Source organism: Microplitis demolitor, chromosome 7, assembly GCF_026212275.2.
Source record: "Microplitis demolitor isolate Queensland-Clemson2020A chromosome 7, iyMicDemo2.1a, whole genome shotgun sequence".
Classification (NCBI taxonomy): Eukaryota; Metazoa; Arthropoda; class Insecta; order Hymenoptera; family Braconidae; genus Microplitis; species Microplitis demolitor.
Genome location: NC_068551.1, coordinates 20,355,904 through 20,377,815, shown reverse-complemented (window position 1 = coordinate 20,377,815; position 21,912 = coordinate 20,355,904). Strand labels below are relative to the sequence as shown.

At 27.4% G+C, this 21,912-nt stretch overlaps 1 protein-coding gene across 2 annotated transcripts in view; it reads right to left on the bottom strand.

Annotated features, from left to right (window-relative positions):
* The window catches only part of LOC103574346 (cell adhesion molecule Dscam2), a 173,196-nt gene that overhangs the window by 70,356 nt on the left and 80,928 nt on the right, over positions 1-21,912 (bottom strand). For both annotated transcript variants that reach the window (XM_053740874.1, XM_014443333.2), the window contains exon 6: positions 13,777-13,869. In XM_053740874.1, the coding sequence (XP_053596849.1) occupies positions 13,777-13,834 (58 nt within the window). In that variant the 5' untranslated portion in view covers positions 13,835-13,869. The remainder of the gene's footprint in view (positions 1-13,776; positions 13,870-21,912) is intronic.

The window sequence follows — 21,912 nt, the reverse complement described above, 5'->3', positions numbered from 1 at the left end:
ACATTTGCTCATTGCATCGGAAATTATTTTGCGCCCAATTAAACCATAGTTTAGTCAACCCTTAACTTATCCTCTTACCCCAATCTATACATATATTTCGATTCTATATTTACTTTTAATTTTTTTTCTCTTGCTCACTCAATCGAGCATAATGTTTATTTTTTATGCTATTTTATTAACTGAATTTAAAATCTACGTTTTCTAGAAAGCCGTATTATCTGTCACTTAAATCATATTTATATATTTATATAAAAAAGGAAATAAGTATATTAAGTATAGATTTGAGTATAGATCGTTTAAAATCTTTTCAGTTGTTGGTTGAGCAGAGTGTAGAGCTCTAAAACTAAACTTAAAGTGCGAGTAATCCTACCGCGAAATGTCAAGCGAATTAAATTCACCGGAACGGCGTGAAATGTGTTGAGAGAGGTAAGGGGGTCGACGATCGAAGTACCAACATCCACCGACATTACCACTTACACTACATCTCTCTCACCCTTTTCCTTTCTCTTTCCCTTTTACTTAATCTCAATTTCTCTCTCTTTCTTTCCTGTCTCTCTACGTCTGCTTTATAGCACCCCCTGAACGTATAAATTATTCCGGATAACTTAGGGTATGGGTTTCTTTGTTTTAAAATTAAAAAAAAAAAAAAATCTATACATTGACCTTTGAGACAAAGGTTTGTAAATCGGAAATATTTAATTAAAATCAATTAAAATTTTTCCAACTTCATTAATATAACAGACGATTAAAAAAAAATACAAACATCTCTTTGATAAAAAAAAACTCTCTTTGATGAAAAAAAATTTTTTTCTTTCTAATTAATTAGTTAGAAAATTATTAATTTTTAAGATGATATTTTTATAGTGACTTAAGGTGATTAATTTATGCAGAATAATGATGGTAGCATAATTTTATCGAGGATTATCATAAATTACGTAGTAAAACTGATGAATGTGTTAATTATCGACTAGCTGATGAACAAGCAAACAGGCGACGCCCTACACACTTAATACACGCCAGAGCAACCTAATCCACAGTTACTTCATTCTCTTTATTCACTTTTTTTTTTTTTTTATTATAGCATTACTCTTTGTGTTATAAAACGCGTTTTATCCCTCAATGCAAGAACGAGTCAGCAAAACTTAGTGCTCAACATGAGTGGAGTCGGGCTATGCTAAATCGATGTGTCTCCAAAAGTCTCGGTATGCTGTCGCAGCCGCATTGTTGCAGTACAATGGAATTTACCAGCGAATATGATAACTAAAACCAACATACTCAGAGTTATATCAGACTCGACGCTTTATTAATTATCATTACTGTTATTAATTGTAAAATATTACTGACAAAATTAATTAATTCCAAATTCTATGACGGGATCGTAATATATTTTGAATTATTTGAGTCTATTATTTCGAATTATATACATATAGGGAAAGGCGGGCAAAACGGTACCACTGATATGAGAATTTTCTTAGATTTAAACATTATTTATAGTTGCCGTCAAAAATTTTGTTTCTCTGGTCGGATAAAACGGACCGACCCTAAGAAATTTAAAAAAACACATTTTTTTTTATTTTGAAAAAATATAAGAGAATTTTTTTTATCTACTTTAAATGAAAAATGCTATTTCGATACAATTAGTAAATAAAGACGTTTAAAAAAAAAATTATTGAAGATAAATTACTTTTTGAAAATCTAATTTGGCGAAGAAGACACGGTCTGTATTTTTTGTAGCCAACTATACATCGAGTTCACTGAATAGTAGACTCAGTGCCAAATATGTAACGAATGGACTTATGACGCATGTCCGATGTTCATGACGATATCGAATTTATCTATGATTACTATATTTAATTTTGATTTTTAGTTTTAAAGCTTAACTTTACCTTCAATTCTATAAACAATAAGCTTTAACGATAACAAAATGGCCTGTAGAAAAAAAACAGATTTAAATTTAAAAAATGATTATAAAAACTGAAATCAGTGAAAAATTTTGAAAAAATTACGGGACACTCGAAATCATGCAAAAATGATAAGAGTCATAAATGGCCATTGAGACCACTTTCAAAAATAAAAATTCTTGTCCGCCCTTCCTTTTAGCTTTGGGGAAATCTAACAAAATTTTTGACCTACTCAACTTAACTGTGTGTTATTGTATAAAATAAAATAAAATAAAAAGCATCCCAATATCTTAATCATATGTAAATAGAATACTTTTTCAATCTACTTAACCTGTCAAATAAAATTTTCTTACGATCGGGTCTCTATACTTGTAATTTTTCGTCTAATTTTATTCGTTACATGTTATTGATTTTACTATCGGAAATAACTCAAATATTACGAATAAAACTGTCAAAACAAGTGTATTGGAAAATTTGAAATTGACATGACAGTGCATCGAAACTAATACTAAACAAATTTCACGCTCCGTACAAAAGTTAAAAGTATGTTGTTTACACACAATTCTTGTCTTTTATACAAACTCATCTAAATTGAGTATGGTTCAATTTTCTCATCATACAGTTCAACATCAGTAGACAACTATACTACTACTTCTACTACTACGTTCACTAGTGTCTGTCATGGCAGTCTTTGTGCACTCTCGAACTCGCTAATTGAGCTTGTGACCGTTTCACTTTTTTCTCTCTCTATCTATTTTCTATCTTTTTCCTTTCTTTCTCTTTCGTACTTTCTCATCCAACCATTTTCCCACGACAAAGTTTTGATCTTCGGCTATTGAATAATCAACGTCCCGAATGAATGTTAAACGGTTAAAAAAAAATTATAGCAAATGAAAAAGACGATTATCGTACTTGTAAAAGAACTAATGACTATTGATAATTTTTTTAAAAATAAATTTTTCATAAAACTCATAAAATTATCAAAATTATTTTCTTTACTCCAAGTAATTTTATTTAAAATTAATAAGCCGTAATTTCAAATAACTATTTTTAACGTAAAAATGATCAATAAATTTTTGAATAGTCAATTTTTATAATCAATGGAGCAAATAGATAATTTATTGAATTAAAAGGAATATCGTTAATAAATATAGATTGATTTTAATAAAATTATTTACAGCACCCGATCTAAATATTTTCTATTATTGAATTTAGTTTTACTTCAATTATACATTCGCATCAGCGTTTGTATTCAGATACGTCATGCAGATGCAAAGCATGAGTGCACATTTTGTGTACATACTGACGAAAATGCATCGCTGAGTTTCCCCAAGTCTATTAGTAAATTCATGTCAGTACAAGCCCATATTTAGTAAATTACTATGTGTTCATATATTTGATATTATGCTACTGATATATATGACAAATTATCACACCCTATTTCGTTAATTCTTAAGGTATAAATTTATCATTACATTTTAATTCCATGAAATCCCGAGAGGTAGTTTTATTTTGTCTGAATTGGGCTCCCGAAATTAATTGAGCGATATGTTTGATGTAAGACATCAAAGTAGGAACGTTGTTGAAAGTAAAGTAAGTTTATGATATGAAAAATTTTTAATATTCGTAAACTCTATTTGACTTTGTGCTTTGATTTTAATTTTAGTAGAAAAAAAAAATGATCTTTAGCTTAATGACGAATCTAAATTTTAGTGTTTGAATGCAACTGAAAACTGTTCAAGTGTACTCTCTAATAGAATCTAGTTTAAATGTTTAATTAAATACGTTTTATTTATAAAAAAAAAAAAAAAAAGAGAAATTTTTTAAACTCAGTAAACATAAAAACAGTCTGACACATTGAAAATCATTGTGCGGTAAACAGACTAATTACATAAAGTACTTCTGTATCGTACGACCCTCTTGCATAAAAAGTAAGACTCGGATATAAAGTCTGTGCGAATGAAATAGCTAACAGAAAAAAAAATTAAAACCTGGTGGTTAAATCGTTTTACGTGTCGGTTTCTATTATTTAATAAAAATTTCGACGGTTAATTATTTTCTTTGTCTGTTAATAAAAAAGTCTACGTTTTTTTTTTTAAATCAAAAAATAAACAGACAAATATTTGAATAAATGAATAATAAATAATAATAAAAACTGAAAATAAATATAAGTAAGAATCGAAACTTTGCAACTTCTTGAATCTATCAATGATGTCTCGAGTGTTGTCGAGTTGGTTGAATGCATAAGAATTCCAAACAAAGCACGATCCCAGACTTGTACGTTTTTTTAGTACTTTTTTGTTTTCTTACTTTACTTTGTATTTGGATTTTTCCTTCATTGCACTGAATCAATTGTTCGGTCGTTTACCGCACTTATTTACTATTCATTTCTGCTACATATTTTTTTTTTTTTTTATTACCATTATTCACAACTCGTACTCGGTGTATTTACATGAGAAAACTCAAGGAAAGCTTGAGGACATTTGATTTTTTGATATATATATATATATATATATATATATATATATATATATATATATATATATATATATATATATATTTTCATAGAAGCTCGATCCTTTTTCAAAATTTCCATATCAAAGGGCGTATGGTTATCGACCCAACGATTTAAAGTTTGAATAAACGAGATCATCCAGTTACGGAAAGTTTAAAACTTTTTTTCGCTTTCATCGCAAAAGACTCAAAACTCGTTAGTGAAAAATTCCATGTCTATAAAACGGTTGATAAATTCTTTTGAGCTCAATATTTATTATTTTTTTATTTTTTTAATACGAAAACAGTTTGTGGTTTTCGCTATTGAATTTAATAATAAAACACCGGAGTCAAATTAATGTAAAACTCACTTATAAATATAAAATTATTTAAAAAGTGAGTAATTGAATTTCATTTAGCAGATGTTTTTTTTTTAGTACAGATAAAATAATTTCAGTTTAAAAAAAAATACGAACGTTTTTTTTTATCACTGAAGTAGGTACTAAATAAAACATACCTGAATTGAGGAAATAAATTTTATTATATAGTTAATCTAAAAAAAAAAAATTACGGTCTAATACTCAGGTGAGTTATTTCAGAAACGTGAGTAACCTAAATATATAGAAGCATATGTACATATACATTTGTACGCTCTTGCTGATAAACACACACGCATATACGTGCACACACATACATATTACATGAAGCAATGAACAATACTGAATAGATTCTTTCCACTTTCTTTTGAAAATCGGTTGAGGTTTCACGGAGATTGACGGTACGTGAGAGTAACTCCAAGTTTTCTTGGTACTCTCGTGTCCGTGTGTAAGTTGAGGAAAAAAAAGAAAGAAAATTAAAATAAAAAAAAAAGTAAAACAAAAGAAAAAAAAGTAACATAAAGCAGTGCTGGGTCAGGTGTTTCTCTACCCCTTCAGTAAATGTTGAATAGTCCACGGGGTGTCTTCCTTTTCTACACGGAACGCCTCCCCGTTCGCACATTCTGGACGCCCATTTTTTTTTTATCCACAGTCTCACGATTTTATTTTATTTTCTACCTTTTTCTATTGTCCTTTGGTTGTTCATCTGCGCGCGCATCTGAACCCCATCCCAGTATGCAAACGTTAAATGTCCCGAACACTAAAATGCATTCCTTTTTACGGAAGTTTTTTCTTTTTTAAATATACATATATATATAAATTTTTTTTTTTTTTAGTTCCCTGCCATTCTATCTGTTCACCCGTTGTATCCTTGCTTCTTCACGCATTCCCGTTAGTTGAAACGACCAAGCTATGTCGTGAATTCGTTTATTTTTACTGTGTCCCAGGAGGAAATGGGTCATCGCCGCGGACGTCACTTCGAATCGACTCGTTGCCCATTTCGTATCTGACTCCTGTCTACTTCTTTCATGTCACTCACACTCTTTGTCTTTTCATATTTTATCAAGCTTTTTTTTACAAAGTCTTATTAAAGAATTTACTACCAATAAAAAATATTAAATTAACAATAATAATACTAAAAACAATGATTTAATAATATTATTTTAATTTTTTATTTTTGAGCTCGTAAAGCTGCAAGCACTTTTTTCATGTAGATAAAAGCCTTTGAATAAAATACTAGTATGACGTCAAGAGTTTTTTAAAATCAATATTGCTTAAAAATACACTTCGTATATTTTACATACATTCGTTACGACGAGAGATTTTCAATTATTATGTTTCAGTACAGGATTAAATTATACGGATATAATTGTTATTTAATTCCTGATATAATGGACTGCTTAATTTATTTAACATAAATTTTGATTTTTGATGGATTGATGTATAAAAATGTAACTTCAATCGTCTGATAAAATGAATCTATAATTCATAATTATAAAAAGAAGCCGACGTCGTTTTTTCCCGCGTAAATTTTAGTTGATGGCACCATTAAATGACGCAAGTATTTGAATACATAATAAATTAAAATATTCTTACCCTCTAAAAATGAATTAGTGAAATTCACTCTGAATCAGTGGATGGCCACTATTTCTACAGCTATAAGTATACTACTAATTTAATCAGAGGTTTATTTATAGCTGGTTTTCAGTGAATATTCACTAATTCGAAGTAAATTGCACTAATTCATTTTTAGAGAGTAGTGAAGATAAGAAAAAATAATTGAAACTTAATTGATGATTAAATTGTGCAAGCAATGACTAAGGGGATTACCATTTACGTCAAATTTGTTCTAATACCACAACACAGCTGGTTCTCTGCGGCGCGCTTTGCAATTGAAATGACCTCATTCCCTTTTCTTGAAAGCGGTTAGTAGTTAAATTCTCCAAAATAATTTAACCCCCTTTTACACCTTAAACTATCCACAAAATCTCATATAATCTTATTCATAACCCTTTACAACACACCGCAGTTCTACTCGTAACTTTAACGGAAAAAATAAATTAAATAATGGAAAAAATCATTTGCTTTTTTTAACCTCAGTTTTATTTTAATTAAATAAAAAAAAACTGCTAATTTACCGTTGAGCTGTGAAAATCGTTAGTGTCTATTTCACCGTAAACTTTTAGAATTTTTTTTTTCTTTAACCTTATTTTAGGAAAAAACAATTAATGGAATTTTGTCGTAGACCATTATACTTAATGACATTACAGTAAAATAATAAAAAATCGAAAATGGATAAATTCTTTTTTTAATAAAATTAAAGTTAAAAATTTTCTTCAAGTTTTACTGGTAATATTTTTTTGGCTAAACAATTAAAATTTTCCTAACAATAATGTTCATGTTGACTATTTAAAAATTATGCGTTAATTTAGCATCACAACTCTACACTTTTTGAAATATATATATATTTAATCATAAACTCTGGACCGTTAAAACAAATTATCAGGACAGCGAACCAGATAATGTTTTTAATGCACGTAACTTTAATCTGATTTTAATGATATAAATTTACGACACGTAAAATGTCCAATAATATATTAATTAATTATTACTACTCTTTGACGATTAAACAGAATAAATTATAAAAATTGATACTGAAAATTCGTTCATTATCAGTTCATATTAATAACCAATCAATATTGCTGTCATCATTAATATTTTCTACGGTTCCGTTTTTTTGAAAAATGAATTATTAAGATCATACAAGATCTAATTAACCAACAGACGCCATTTTTCGAATCATAGATTTTAGATCTCATTTAAAATTAAAATTTGGAACTTTCACGCTTTGATAATTTTCCCTCTCTGATATAAATCTACGTAGATTTCCATTAATCTTAATAATGAAATAATAATGTCTACGTAGATCTCAATAGAATGTGGGAGGTCTCCGTAGATCTCAATTATTTTTCTCGGGTAATGATAATGGTATTTTATCGATCGAATTTTATCATAATTACATCTGATAACACGAGTTTACTAACAGACCAACTAACTAATATCCCGAAATTATAAATAAAATTAAATTTTCTGACATGAATTTCAGGCTGAATTTACTTAAAGCAGCAACCCGACATAAATCATTACTGTAATCTTATATATTATTGTAATCGCATTCTCCTCATAGGGAAAACATGTAAAATTAAATGTTTCACCGGAAAATTTATACCTGAGTACAGTACATACGTGAAATTGTTATATACTATATTATATATATATATATGTAGTCGGTCATTTATTAAGTGTTAAACTAAAACTAAGTGAGATGTATGGATGAGAATGACAATGTTCTGTTTAATATGTAGAGCACGCAGATAGCGATAATCTCAAAATCAATAATGTGCCAGTGGTACGACAGATTTCCGGTGTGACGAGCGTGCGCAGGCCTGAGGGCGTCCTAATTTGGAATAGCCACGTACTGCACTTAACGAGACACGTTAGCTATGCACCACCAGACGCAACATTTTATATGCGAGACTGATAGGCTGCATGAGGACCAAAAAATATATTTTTTTATATTATGAAATTCACTTTAATGTATTTTGTACTTAGATGCAATAATACGACTGAGTATTTATGAAATTTTTTAAAATAAATATTTACACTGAAAATAAAACAAGTCATTAAATGTGAGTTGATAGAATCCAAGTGTGTCCGTAATAATTGCAAAACTTTTTTTTAAAACGAGTTATGAATTTACTTTATTTAACCTCTTGTTACGCTAGATAATTATATGCTATCATTATTTGTCACATAATACGTAGTTAAATGTTTTATCATCTCTCTGTTCAATTAATTTTTTTTTTTTAATACACAAATTTTAAAATTCTGTCTCATTTTTTTTTTTTTTTTTTTTTTTTTTTTAAACTCTATAGCCTATTTCATGCTAAATAATTTTTATCAAAGATATAGATAATAATTATCATCAATTTTTTTTGATTTGGGCTTTTAGTTTCAAAAATTAAAGAGAAAGGGTCATACTTTTATAAATGTCTTTTACTGAATTATTTGATTAATCAAGTTAATAAGAATGGGTCAAAAAAAAAAAGATTCAGAATCTATTGATTATAAAATTTACTTTAATACCTAAGGTATAATTTTTGAAATGTTTTTTTTTTTTATTACGCGAAATAAACCTCGACATAAATTTTAGAAAAATGCAATTTCTACGTTTGAATAAATGTGTTCTATTTTAGTTATAAATTTTACAATAATCGATTAAGTATTTTGGGAAATACCAAGCTCTCAGTGAAAATGTGAGATAGAGATCTGTCATCTATCATAAACTCACCTAAATAATCATGAAATATATAAATTAATTTAATAAATAATAATGACGAAATAAAAAAAAAAAACATGGATTATTGGAACGTGTACAAAAAACTTGTGAAGAGTTTAGCTCCACAGAATACAGTTTACTAAAGTAGTTTAAACTAGAGTTAAAGAGTGGAATTTAAGTAGTTAATGGAAAATTTATAAGAGTTTGTTGTTTACTTTACGTATTTTAATTTCGCGTTATAAAGCTCGACAAAAAACGTATACTCAGTTGTTTTATTATTTATCATTCACGACTTTAGAGTATTTAAAAAAAAGACACTAAAAAAAAAATAAAATTTGTTTAACGATACATAAACTCTCTGTTTATGTCAGTCTGAAACTATTGCACGGCTGACTCAATCATTTTTATTCTACTTTCTGACATTTAGCGTACATATTTCATTTACCGTGTACGTTTTTGCACATATTGAGTTATTGAATTTGATTTGGATGATAAAAGTCACTTTTTATATATATATATAATAATATATAAAAAAAGTAAATTATTTATTTATATCAAAAGATAAAAAAAAGTTTAATTTTCTTTTTCTTTAACAAGTCATATATTACGGGGGATTCGTAAAGCAATAAATAGTAAATAAAAGAAAAGCTGTTTGGTCAAAAAGTAACATTTTATAGGAGATAAAAAAAGCCTGTAAAAGAGAATCAATTCTATTGCCTGCATTCCCTATCGCCCTTTTATACGATTGATCTCCCTTTTTACGGTAGTAGTGTTTTTCTCACCTTTTCTACGAATAGAACGTTTTTCCGCATCCCTTTTTTTTCTTCCGTCAATCTCCTTTTCTACTATCCCTATATTCTCATCCTCATCCGTACACTCACTCTTACCATTGGATTTATCCGGTACGCCCAACCTACTTCGTCTTGCCGCGCAACAAGTGCGCCCCGATTCGCATCTTAAAGAAACTACCCAAGTAACTGAAAGCTCCCCATCGTCGACTCACATTACACCCTACTTTCTTTTATTTTTACTGTCTTTGTATCTTTCTATATGTATATAAATCTTTATAAATGTATGTGTGCGAGTGTGTCTCACTTTATATTTTATAGGTTAGCTCGTGCTATTCCTTTCTCTCTTATGTGTCTCAAAGGTACCACTAGCAAGAGGAATCAGTCTCACGGGTACGTTATTTCCTTACCACCTCGTCTTATCGTGAGATCGTACCAACTAGTTTACATTTTTTTTTTTAAGTTATCACTTTCAAACAGATGTGAGCATTAATTTTTTTTAATTTTTAATTAATCGCTTTAGAAAAAAAAAAAGAAATTTCGTAAATCCTTAAATCATTTCAAATAATTTAAATATTATGTATGCGAATGGTGGTTATAAAAAATTTATATTGAAAATATATAACCCATATACTGGCTACAAATCACTTTAGACGGTAATTTAAAATACATGACCTAGTGGAAAATTATTGGATAGTAAATAAATCTGAATTTATTGTTAAAATATTAAACTGATAGATTCTACAAAATTATATGAGAATATTATTTATGGCATATATATATTTTTCTTAGTTTATGGCGCATTTACAAATATTTTAAAAAATGAGTAACAAATAGTTTCGTTTTTAAAGAGTAACATTTTAATAATTAAAAACTTTTCGAACACAAAATATAGCAGGAGATAACTGAAATTGATGATAGTAAAGTGCTATGACATATTGTCACGTGATACTTGACTTGGGTTGGAATAAATAGCGCGTAAAATATCTCATTTGTGTTAAAACTTTATAAAGTTCTATTCCCCGGATACTCGTCTGGTCAACATCCACGCGAATTTTATCACTCATATCCATAGAGAGGGAGAGAGAGGGAGAGAGAAAAAGAGGGAGAACATTGTCCGAGTTTGAAATTTTGAACTTCCTACCGAGCATCATACGGCTCACTGTCCAATAAATTAATGTACCATGAAAATTTGAATTCCAGAACGGCTAAATTACTGAATATTCAAATATAATAAAAAATAATATTTGCATACTTGATTGCACGATTTTTATAAATTATATTTTTAGTGGAATAATTCAATTATTCAAATTTTTTAAAAACAAATAAATATTTTATAATAATTTTAATTATTTTTTTTTCTATATTCATGAAGACAAAAAAAATGTTTAAGCTTGATGAATATTCATTTTTATCCATACACTCTATTTATTTATGTACATGACCACATGACGAACATTTTAAAATAATAAATTTTAACAACAACTTTTCATGATTACTACGCGTATTGTAATTTAAATATCAGATGTAATTACCCATTTTATTGCCGCATTTAATTTTTAAATCATTTGGCAGTAGGAAATTGATTATATTATTTACTATGATAATAAAGTGTTGAGTAGCAGTAAAATACTAGTATCACTTCTAATGAGAACAATTAAAAATATTATCCAACATTCAAGATGAAAAGGATTATGGTCTTTGTTGTAACTGCTTTTAAGTAATTAATCCACGATGAGTACATTGTTTCGTGCCAAAGAAAAAAAAAACAGAATTTAATGTTACAATCCGTCTGTTTTTTACTAGTCGCAGCCACTCTATAAAACGATGTTATGTAATGGTATAAAATGAATTATATATGAATTCCTAATAATTTTCACACTGATAAAGAATTCGGAGTGAATTAAAATTTATAATCACTCAGAATTCACTCCCAATTTTTGACAGTGTAAGAATTCCCTCAGTCGGCTTTTTTTTCATGCTGTGTCCAAAATTTCCAAAGTTTTTATTTTGAAAAAGAGAGCCTCAATTATTTATTTAAAAAATACAAAAAAAGGTTTTTTATTTTTCCCTCTATTTTCGCGCATATAAATGGTAATAATTTAAAAAATTCCATTGATTTCATTAATTATAAATTTTTTAAAATTATTTGTACAGCATAAATAATAAAAAAAAGTATGATGAAACCAGTAGGCGATGAAGAAGACCTCATTATATAACGTTCTTTTATAAAATACAAAATGAGGGTATCAAATCCCCTGGGTACGTCTGGTCGTATAAGTAAAGCGAATAAAATTTTCATAAAGAGTTTCTCGCGCAATAATGTGCAGTCCTAATTTTCTATTCTTCTTTTTAAGCTTTATATATATATATATATATATATATATATAAATTTTTTTTTTATATTCTACAGCAGCTTGAATAAGAATAAGCCAGGTGGGAAAACGTTTCCTCAAGGTTGTGAAGTAAGCAAACGGCTTTTATAAAGTTTAGTAAATGGCGCGTGAGATTGCCAAGAGGGAATGAACTACGAGTACCAAGAGGATCTTTATGTATATATAATAGCTGGCAGAAAGGTTCGATGATGAGAGCGCGGAAATCGAAGAGGATTGATAAAATAATACCTATTAGTTACACACAGACTATTTCCTCTGTATAATTTATCTTTAATAAATAAATATACATCCACTAATACTGATGTCATTTAAAGCTTAGCTAATTTGCTTTACGGTCTAGCAATAGTCGCATTAATTAAAGTCAAACTTTAATTACGTAAATTGCAAAATTTTAATTGGGAAATCCAGTTGAAATTGTGTATGGATGATTAATGATTTCAATTAATGGATTTCGAAATTAAATTATTCAGTAGAATGTTATTTCGTTTAAATATCAGAAATTAATAGAAATATAAAAAGTCACTATTGATTACTCAAATTTACTATTTATTTTAATTACTGTTTATATAATTCCCAATTACTTTTAAAATCAGAATTATTGATTGAATTATTATGCAAATAGAGTTTCCATTACGTAATTAGTAGGTTTCATTCTAGTACACGTAGTTTAGAGGAGTTAATTTTTTTATGATATCAAATATCACAACCCCTTGAAACTACATATTTTTAGAAGCAATAATCACGGGTTTTCTCAATTTGCAAACAGATTATCTATCACAGCTGAGATTCGACATGCAGGCTAATAAACATTAGAATCCCAGTTCGGGCTATCTATATTTTTCTCAATTTATCTATAAATTGTCATTGAAAAAGTTTGCATGTTTTAGGTTTCCACTATATTAAATCGGTGTAATACCGTACGATGGACGGTATGGATCAAGAGGATCAAGAAAATTGAGATTTTATATGAACGATAGATAAATTTTCTAAATAAGATAAGAGACCCAGTACCCGATCAGGGAACTAGTACTCGATCACTCATGTATTTTAATATCTATATTTACTAAATATAGGTATACAAATACATGGAGTGATCGGGTACTAGTTACCTGATCGGGTATTAGATCTTCTACTTTACATTCTTTCACAAATTAATCACTTTAAATGAGCAAATTTAAATTTATTATATAATCACATAAAGGAAACTGCGACATTGACTCTTGAGATGTTCACTCTCATGAAAAATAAAAATTAAAAAAAAATATCATCGGGAATAAAAAATGTAAAATATTTAAAAAAAGATCGATCTTTGTATCCCGAAAATTTATAAGTAGTGGAACATATTCTAAAGTTTATTTTAAAGTAGTTACAGTTTCCTTTAACGTTTCCATAGATACGGATCAGTGATAAAAAGTTTCCGAGAGGCACTTGGTGAAATTGTAAGAAGCGATATCCGATTTGAGCTTTAAATTCTTGACTTACCACGAACGAGGATAAGAGCGCTGGACAGGAGCACAGCTCTCAACGACCAACTGGCCATTCTGCCGTGGAACGTTACGTCGATTCAGCTTCCTCCTGTAACAATACAAAACGTCTGCAATTAATCAACCTATTCATTCAGAATCCATTTGTCTAATTACTTTAATTGCTTTATTTTTTTTTTTTTTCGGGGCTATTATTTTTTTTATTCCTTACTCTGATTCTCATTTACTGACTGTAGGCCATTTTATTTTTTTTCATTAAAGACAAAAACATTACGATAGTCTGCTCTCTATATTTCGATTTATGGTAATTTTGTTATTTGGTTTACATATTTTTTAAAAATTATGTTATTTGAAAGTAATTTACCAGTACGTAGCATTGACGATTATGTAGAATTGCAATTAGTCCGTTTTTTTACAGTGCCAAGTATTTAGCTCACAGTTTATATTTAGTAAAATATTTAAAGATTTAAAAAATATAAATTAATCGACTGTAAAATAGTTTAAAAATAATTCCTGATCTGTTTTTCGAGTATTTTACAAAACTGAGTTAATTCCGAGTTTATTTCACTTAAAACTTTATTTTTTATTCCTTCAGTCCGTCAACTCCAAACTCGAGAGTTTGATTAAAATAACTTCGTATACGGAGTAATCATAGAGTTAAATTGAAAATAAAATAGGTTGCATGTGGAGCGAATATTTAATTTATTTTTTACTGTAACCTTTGTAGAAAATAAAAATTATTTATTGCTTCGATCGTGAATATTTTAAAAAAAATTTTACAAACGAATCCTCATCCACAATTACAATATTTGTTACATACTTAAAAAAAAAAAAAAGTTTCGATCTACAAATATACATGGACCTAAATTGCACATTCGAAAAACCTGCACAGATCTAATTTCTGAATTATTCAAATTTACATAGACCGAACCAAGAAGAATAAATTATCAAAGTATGAAAATTGAAAATTATTTAAAAAAAAAAAAAATTTTAATAATGAAAAAAAAATAAATTTATATTAATTACAGACTTTCTTAAATGTAAATAATTTTTCCCGCGTAAATTATTTAAATTTTCTATATTACGATTTTTTTAAATTGTAAGAATATTAAATGCACCGAAAAAAAAAAGTTTTCTTGAGCCAAGAAAATTCGTCTTTGTCGAAGGAAATTTTTACTTCATCCGAAAAAATTGAGGTTTTGAAAAAAAATTTCTTCAGCCAAGAATATTTACTTTCAGTCGAGATTTTTTTTTCTGTGTAACTTTTATTAATGAATTGAAGAAACTGTACACACTGAAGAGTGTTAATTCTATAAACAGTTCTTTGGAAAAATTAACACTTTAAAATGTGTGAAAAGTTACTACAGTGGTTTTAAATGGGAGTTAATTATTTCGAACAGTGATCTGGTCAAGTTAAAATATAAAATATATATTAATATCAATAAAGGAACAGATAAAAATCAGTTTCGATGAAATAGCTTGAGATAAATTTAAATAATTAACAAAAGTAAAAAAATTTTTTCAATGTATTAAATAATTTATGATATGAAAAATTATAATCAACGTATTAATTAAAAATTTTTAAAAAACAGTTAATTATAAAAGGATTGAAACCCTTTTATGATAAACTACGGGTCCTAGAAACTTGTTAACGTACAGCATTGTTTCCACTTTTCATTGTTCGCTATCGTACTTTTTTCTTTATTATTTTAGTTTATATTCTTCGTAACTGAATACTTAAAAAAACTCAACACGGGGTAACGCCCATCATGCGGCTTAAAGTTTTAAGCGGTTTAAAAAACTCTGTGGAAAACTGAAAAAAGCGGCGAGAGTTGAGACCGTTAGCGAAGTGTTTTTATGCGTAAGTATATCGGTCTAGAATATAATATTTAAATTTAAATGTTACATAAGCATGTTAATTTATAACCATGTAAAATATATTACGTCGCTCAATATTTTTATCCTTCGTTTAAATACTAAAATTGTCACTATTTCATTAATTAAAGACCAGTATCATTATTTACTCTATGACTAAAAAATAAGGTCTAATAAATGTTCATATTAAATATGAATATTAATTATTTTAATAAGCTCAGATTTTTTTTTAAATAAAAAAGTTTTGTACAGACGACGATAATCTTTATGTTTGACGTAATATGGTAACTCGAATTGTTCAAATATAACTTGTACGCAGCGCTTTATGTAAATAGTCTATTTACTTGTATAGATTCCTTGTAGAGTTTATTTACTCGGTAAATAAACGAGTAAGCTATACAAAAATAATCATATTTTTCCCTTAGTATTTACTTATATATTTGTTTTCCTGAAATTATTTGTATGGATAAATTTATTTTACATACTTTCAAATTGTAATAAATTAGCTTTAACCAAATTAATAATCTGATAATGAGTTATTGTGTGGTGACAGACAAAAATTTAAAAATATCTCAGCCATAAAATGAAATCAACCGATGGAGTATTTTATACTTTTGTTTCATTTTATTTTATATTTTTTTCTTAATATTTATCAAAGAAAATAAAGAAAAAGAAGCGGAGAATCTCAAAAGCGTACAATGAAATTGTTTGATCTACTAAAGTGCAAGAGGTTTTTTAATCTTTGAATTTGGCGATACTCATGTTTCTTTACTTTTTATTTGTATTCATAGCAAATATGTCATGGCTCTTTCTTATGTAAGAATTTTCTACGGAAGTACCCAATGTCAAGTAATGCTAAATTGTGATATTTTATTGTTGGTTTACATTGGGGATGTTTGTAAGATACGGAACAGGAACTACGACATGACATCACAGTAATATCAAATATACTTGCTTTCACAGTAATCAATCATTATAAGTATTGACAAATAAACTTAATGATAATTAATGACAGTGCTGATTATTTTAATTTTTCAAGTGAATACATATTTTACACAAAAAAAATTTTCTTAATAAAAAATCAGGACTCGCACCCCGTGTAAAAAAAATTTTGAAAAAAGTGTTGATTATTTTAAACATTAAAACGTGACACAATGACGAACCTTTTTTAAAAAATTTTAAAACACACTGAAAATACACACAAAATAGCAATTGGCTGAATACTACAAATTAACAATTTTCAGTGAAAAATATGTTCAGAAAAAATTAATTTTGAACTATTTCTGAAAATTTTTCGTTTTATCATATCTTAATAATATGAGGATATTTATTGATTTTTCTCTTGAATTTTCAAAAGTTTAAAAAACGTTCAAAAAAAGTTCCTCGTTGTGTCACGTTTTGAAGTATACAACATCGTCAACGTTTTTTTTGACCTTTTTTTTAAAATTTTGTTTACACGGGACCCTGCGAACAAATATATTGAAAATTTATAAACAATCAGGACTTGTCACTTTACAAGAATTTATAGAAAATCGGGACATCATGTTACAAGAAGAGCTAGAGAAAATCTGTAGAAGTGAGAATTGTCACCCTACAAGAAATTCTGTGCAAAATCTTGACACAAAAACATATGCAAGATAATTATCAAAAATTAACTTTTTCAACAAGTAATCATTTATTTACAAATTATTCTTTGTTCTCTGAGTTTGTTATGAAAATTTTTCTATATTTGTTGTTTCTTATACTTATGGACTTACTAGTTAATTAATATGATTAGTAAAAAAAATGTAGCTGCCGCTTACATGCTTTAATTAAAAATAAGAAATATTACAATAATGCATCTTTCCAGTTTAAAAAATTATTTTAATGGGTAACATTTTTAATTCGTGTAAAAATAATCGTACTGTCGTAAAAGCATCATTTTTGTGAAACGGAGAGAAAGAAAATGATCGCTTTAGAAGAGTGCTTTGTAATAAAACTAAGCGATCTCTTTTCCGGTCGTTCAACCCGAAGAACATAAATGTGCTGAAATCTTATACAATTGTCGATTTCTCAGCAATTTTAAATCACGAAACTCCAGTGATTAAAAACGCTTTTTCATCATTTTCATATATTTTTCTTATTTTATTGCAATAAAATATTGCAAATTATTTTTTTTTTATGTATACTAACTATAGAATTAATTGATATTTAATATATATAACTGTATACTTGATTTTTTTATTTTTATTTTACTATTTATAAGTCTACGGTTTCAATATCAGGTTAGCTTTTTTAAAAGTAGGGTAAACTACATAGTTTTATTATTTTATTGAACACACATAAACTTTATTTTTTTTTAACTCTCGACTTATCGATTACGGCGGTTATTTTTTTTTATTAATCAAAACATACTGCATAGTTTTGTATAGTAACAATTAACCTAGATTTACGATAAATATATTTTTGTACCATCTGCTTAAAAAATGTGAGCTTATTTCAGGCTACTGCGATTTAACGGGCGGAAAATAGTGGTTTTTTTTCTAGAACAGAAAACGTCTAGTTTCTGACTTCATTCTAGTTCTGTCAATATCCGTTTATTGCAAAAAATAATCATATGTCGTTCTAATCAAACGAGTTGATATTTGAATCTCTACATGTGCCATTGGTCGGAAATTATCTCGGTTTAATTTTCTCCATACATTTAAACTCATGTGTCAAAATTTATGATCACAAAAAATTAAGCACGTAACACGAGATAAAACACTTCGTGTGGTAGCAGTCAAATTCACCTTCACCTGATTTTTTTTTTTTTTTTTAATTCAAAGTAAACAGATAATTTTATCAAAACAAAAAATATGTTTTCACGCGTGATTAAGAATGAATACTCTACTTCAAAACATATGTCAATTAAAATTTAATATTTGGCGAGTCAAATTCGCAAATATTTAAACCAATTATTTAAATATTTTTTTATTGATTCAGTTACACTTGATTTCGATAAAGCTTGTAAATAATTGGCCTTCATTCGCTGAAATTATTTGTAAGAAAATAAATAAATTATAAATGAAATAAAGAACTCAGATAAAAATTATTTTTCCTTGACGTCAAGTTTATTATTCGATTGTCGATTTCCTGTCCAACTCCACACTTCCACTTCACTTTTAGCTGACTTTTTCGAGCTTCTCTCACACTTAAATCCATTCTTCCCTTCTTTCTTTTTTCTACTTTTTTTTATTTGTCTTGCTAAGACACTTTTTTTTTCTTTACAAGAAACACTCGTTCACATCTTTTATACAATACGACAAAATATCTGTCATACTTTTTATTCAACGCTGTGTTTTATGCTCACAATGTAGAATGCAATGTTCATAATCTATCACCGCCCCTCAGCAAGTCCCACCTGGTACTTTCAAAATTAGTGCATGTCTGTCTTAGCTTGAGGCTGTGCCAGAACCAACGATAGAGAATCTAAGTCAAGAAAGAGCCCTGATAGAACTTCTATCTCTACTCACTCTATACATGTATCATCTATAGACACACACTTATAGTTTTCTATATCCCGTAAATTTACGAGTACAGAGAGAGTAAAGTGCCTACGTTAAGGAGATGGTCGGATACCGCGCATAAAACTTTTAAAGAGTCTTATCTCTGCCACATTTTTTTCTGCCTCTTTTAAAAAAAAATTCACTTCTATTTTCACCAAACTTCTAATTAAAAAAAAAAAAAAAAAAAAAAAACTCATTGTGTGTGATTGACAGCAAAACGTCTTATTCAGTAGCTAATTAACTTTTTTTTAAAATTTGTTTAATAATTTAATAAATTCATCAAACTGTAATAAATTGTAAGGTAATTTTTTTTAAACTTGCAAATTAATATAAAAAATGAAAAATGACCGATTTTCACAAAATTACTCTCAATTCTAAACCAATAAAAACGACTTTTTCCTTTTTAAAGAGAAAAATAAATCCACTTAGACATACAAAAAAGTAACAAATACTCTCTTGAAATTTCTCAGCTTCCAATTCTCTTTTCGACCTTTTATTGGATAAAATAAATTACAACCATAGAACACAAACGTATAGAGTAAGAATACTGCCAGTCAGGATTACTTTATTTTCGTAAAACGATTGGTATCATAAGGAAAGCATCGATTTTATGTTCACACCGGAATCAGATCGTAAAACGATGCAGAAAGAATATTTATCGTCCAATGCGATTTAAAAATTTTCAACATGAATTATCTTTTTTATTAACAATAAAAATACCGTTAAATTATCTTTGAGAATGATGAAAAACATAACTCGTTAAAATGGAAAAAGTTTTGCTTCATTTTTTTTTTTTTTTTTTTTTTTTTTTTTTTTTTTTAATAAAAGGTCAGCAAAACTGTTAAGAGGTTCGATCAAAAAAGACTGCGGATAAAAAATAAATGAACTATAAAAGCACGTGAATAAAGTGAAGGACATATAAAAGAAGTTTGATCTATGTGCCGAGAATTTTTCGCGATTCTTGGCATCATTTATTGAAGATTGAAATTCGAAGACTTAACATGACGTTGATGGAATTTCATTAATTTTATTACTCAAATATCGGAGTGAGAAAGGTAGAAGACATAATAATGCTGGTTTAAGTTCTTTTTTATGTTTTATCGTCTATATATATATATATATAGATATTCAAAGTAACTATCTGTAAAAGAAAATTCACATATCTAAGATCACGCACGCAGTGTCACTACATATCAATAGAAAATACTGATACTGCTCCGAATGCTTCTAGAATACTTGAATAAATAAAAATACCTTTACAAAATAAAAATATATATTTTCTTTTTACGGTCTCAAGTACTCAGCTCTTCGATTTTATACCCGTGAAAAATTCTACATCAGTTTTTTACGGTATATTTTATACCTTGTTTTGTTATTTCACATACAAATTAGTTACTTTAACTTAAACACATGAGCTCATAAAATCATAGATATTTTTCTTTTTTTTTTTTTCAATTTTCGGTTTATTAGTTATTAAAAATATTTTAAAAAATTAATAAGCTTTTTTATGTATAGAATAAAAAAATTATTTATAATACTCTAAAATTGACATCTTTTTCTATCTTACAAAACCGCGACAAAAAAATTTTGTAAATTTTTGATAGACTATCAGTAAAAAATGTTTTTAAATACATTTTTTATGTTAAATAATAGAATAGAAATTTATGATTCCAATTTTTTATCGGTAATCTTATTTTTGTATCATATATTATATATATTTATGAATGAAGATTTTTCAATGTATTTGAGTTGTTTTCTAAGTAAATTTTATAAATAATGTTTTATTACAGTATATATGTATGTATATATTCTCTATTGGATTTACGACAGGTGAACAATAATTTGAGCAGTTTCTATACAAATAAAAAATATATTGTAAATAAGGCTTACAAATAAAATTCCATTCAACAAAAAAAATGTGTATGTATACTACAAAAGATTTAAGTGCTCGTAGACGGTACATGTCCACGAATAAATGAATGAAAATATAAAAGCCACTTGGTTTGTCAAAAGAGCAGAATAATACACACAATAAATAATAAATATTTGTCGAGATATATTTTCCGTATGTATGCAGTGTTCTAACATATGTTCACACCTCCATAATAAAATTATTAGCAAGTACATAAAAAATGAAAGAGTTTTTATCTGCATAAAAAAGGTTCAATAAGTTGATAAATAGCTGCCAACTTCTTATACAACATAGTATTTGTATAATAGTTAAAAAAGATTTATAAAAATATAAAAAATATTCTAACATGTTGAAGTATAGATTTTTTTTTGTCATTAGTGACACAAAGACATTCTTTATGCTCATGTGAATTAATAAAAGTACTTAATAAGATTTCTAAGAATTTATTGTTTTAAAATACTTATGATAAAATTTTTTATTGACTATTTTCTTTGATTACCGAATGTTTTATTTTTTATGAATCAAAAAAAAAAAAAGTATTTTACAAAAATTAAAATTTAGCAGTAAATTATTTTGAATACCAAATTATTAAAAATTTCTATATGTTAAAATCCAATGGATGATTCGTTTTAATTCAATAAAATTGTTTAATTAAATGAAAAAAAATTTATTAGTTGATTCTATAAATAAGCGTGATAATTACTTATCTATTGATTCGAAAATTAACCGAATTAAAAAGCATCGTTCAAAGACAAATCAATTAAACTTAATGACATAATGACTTATGATAGTAAAACGTTTAATATCGTTAATAGAAATA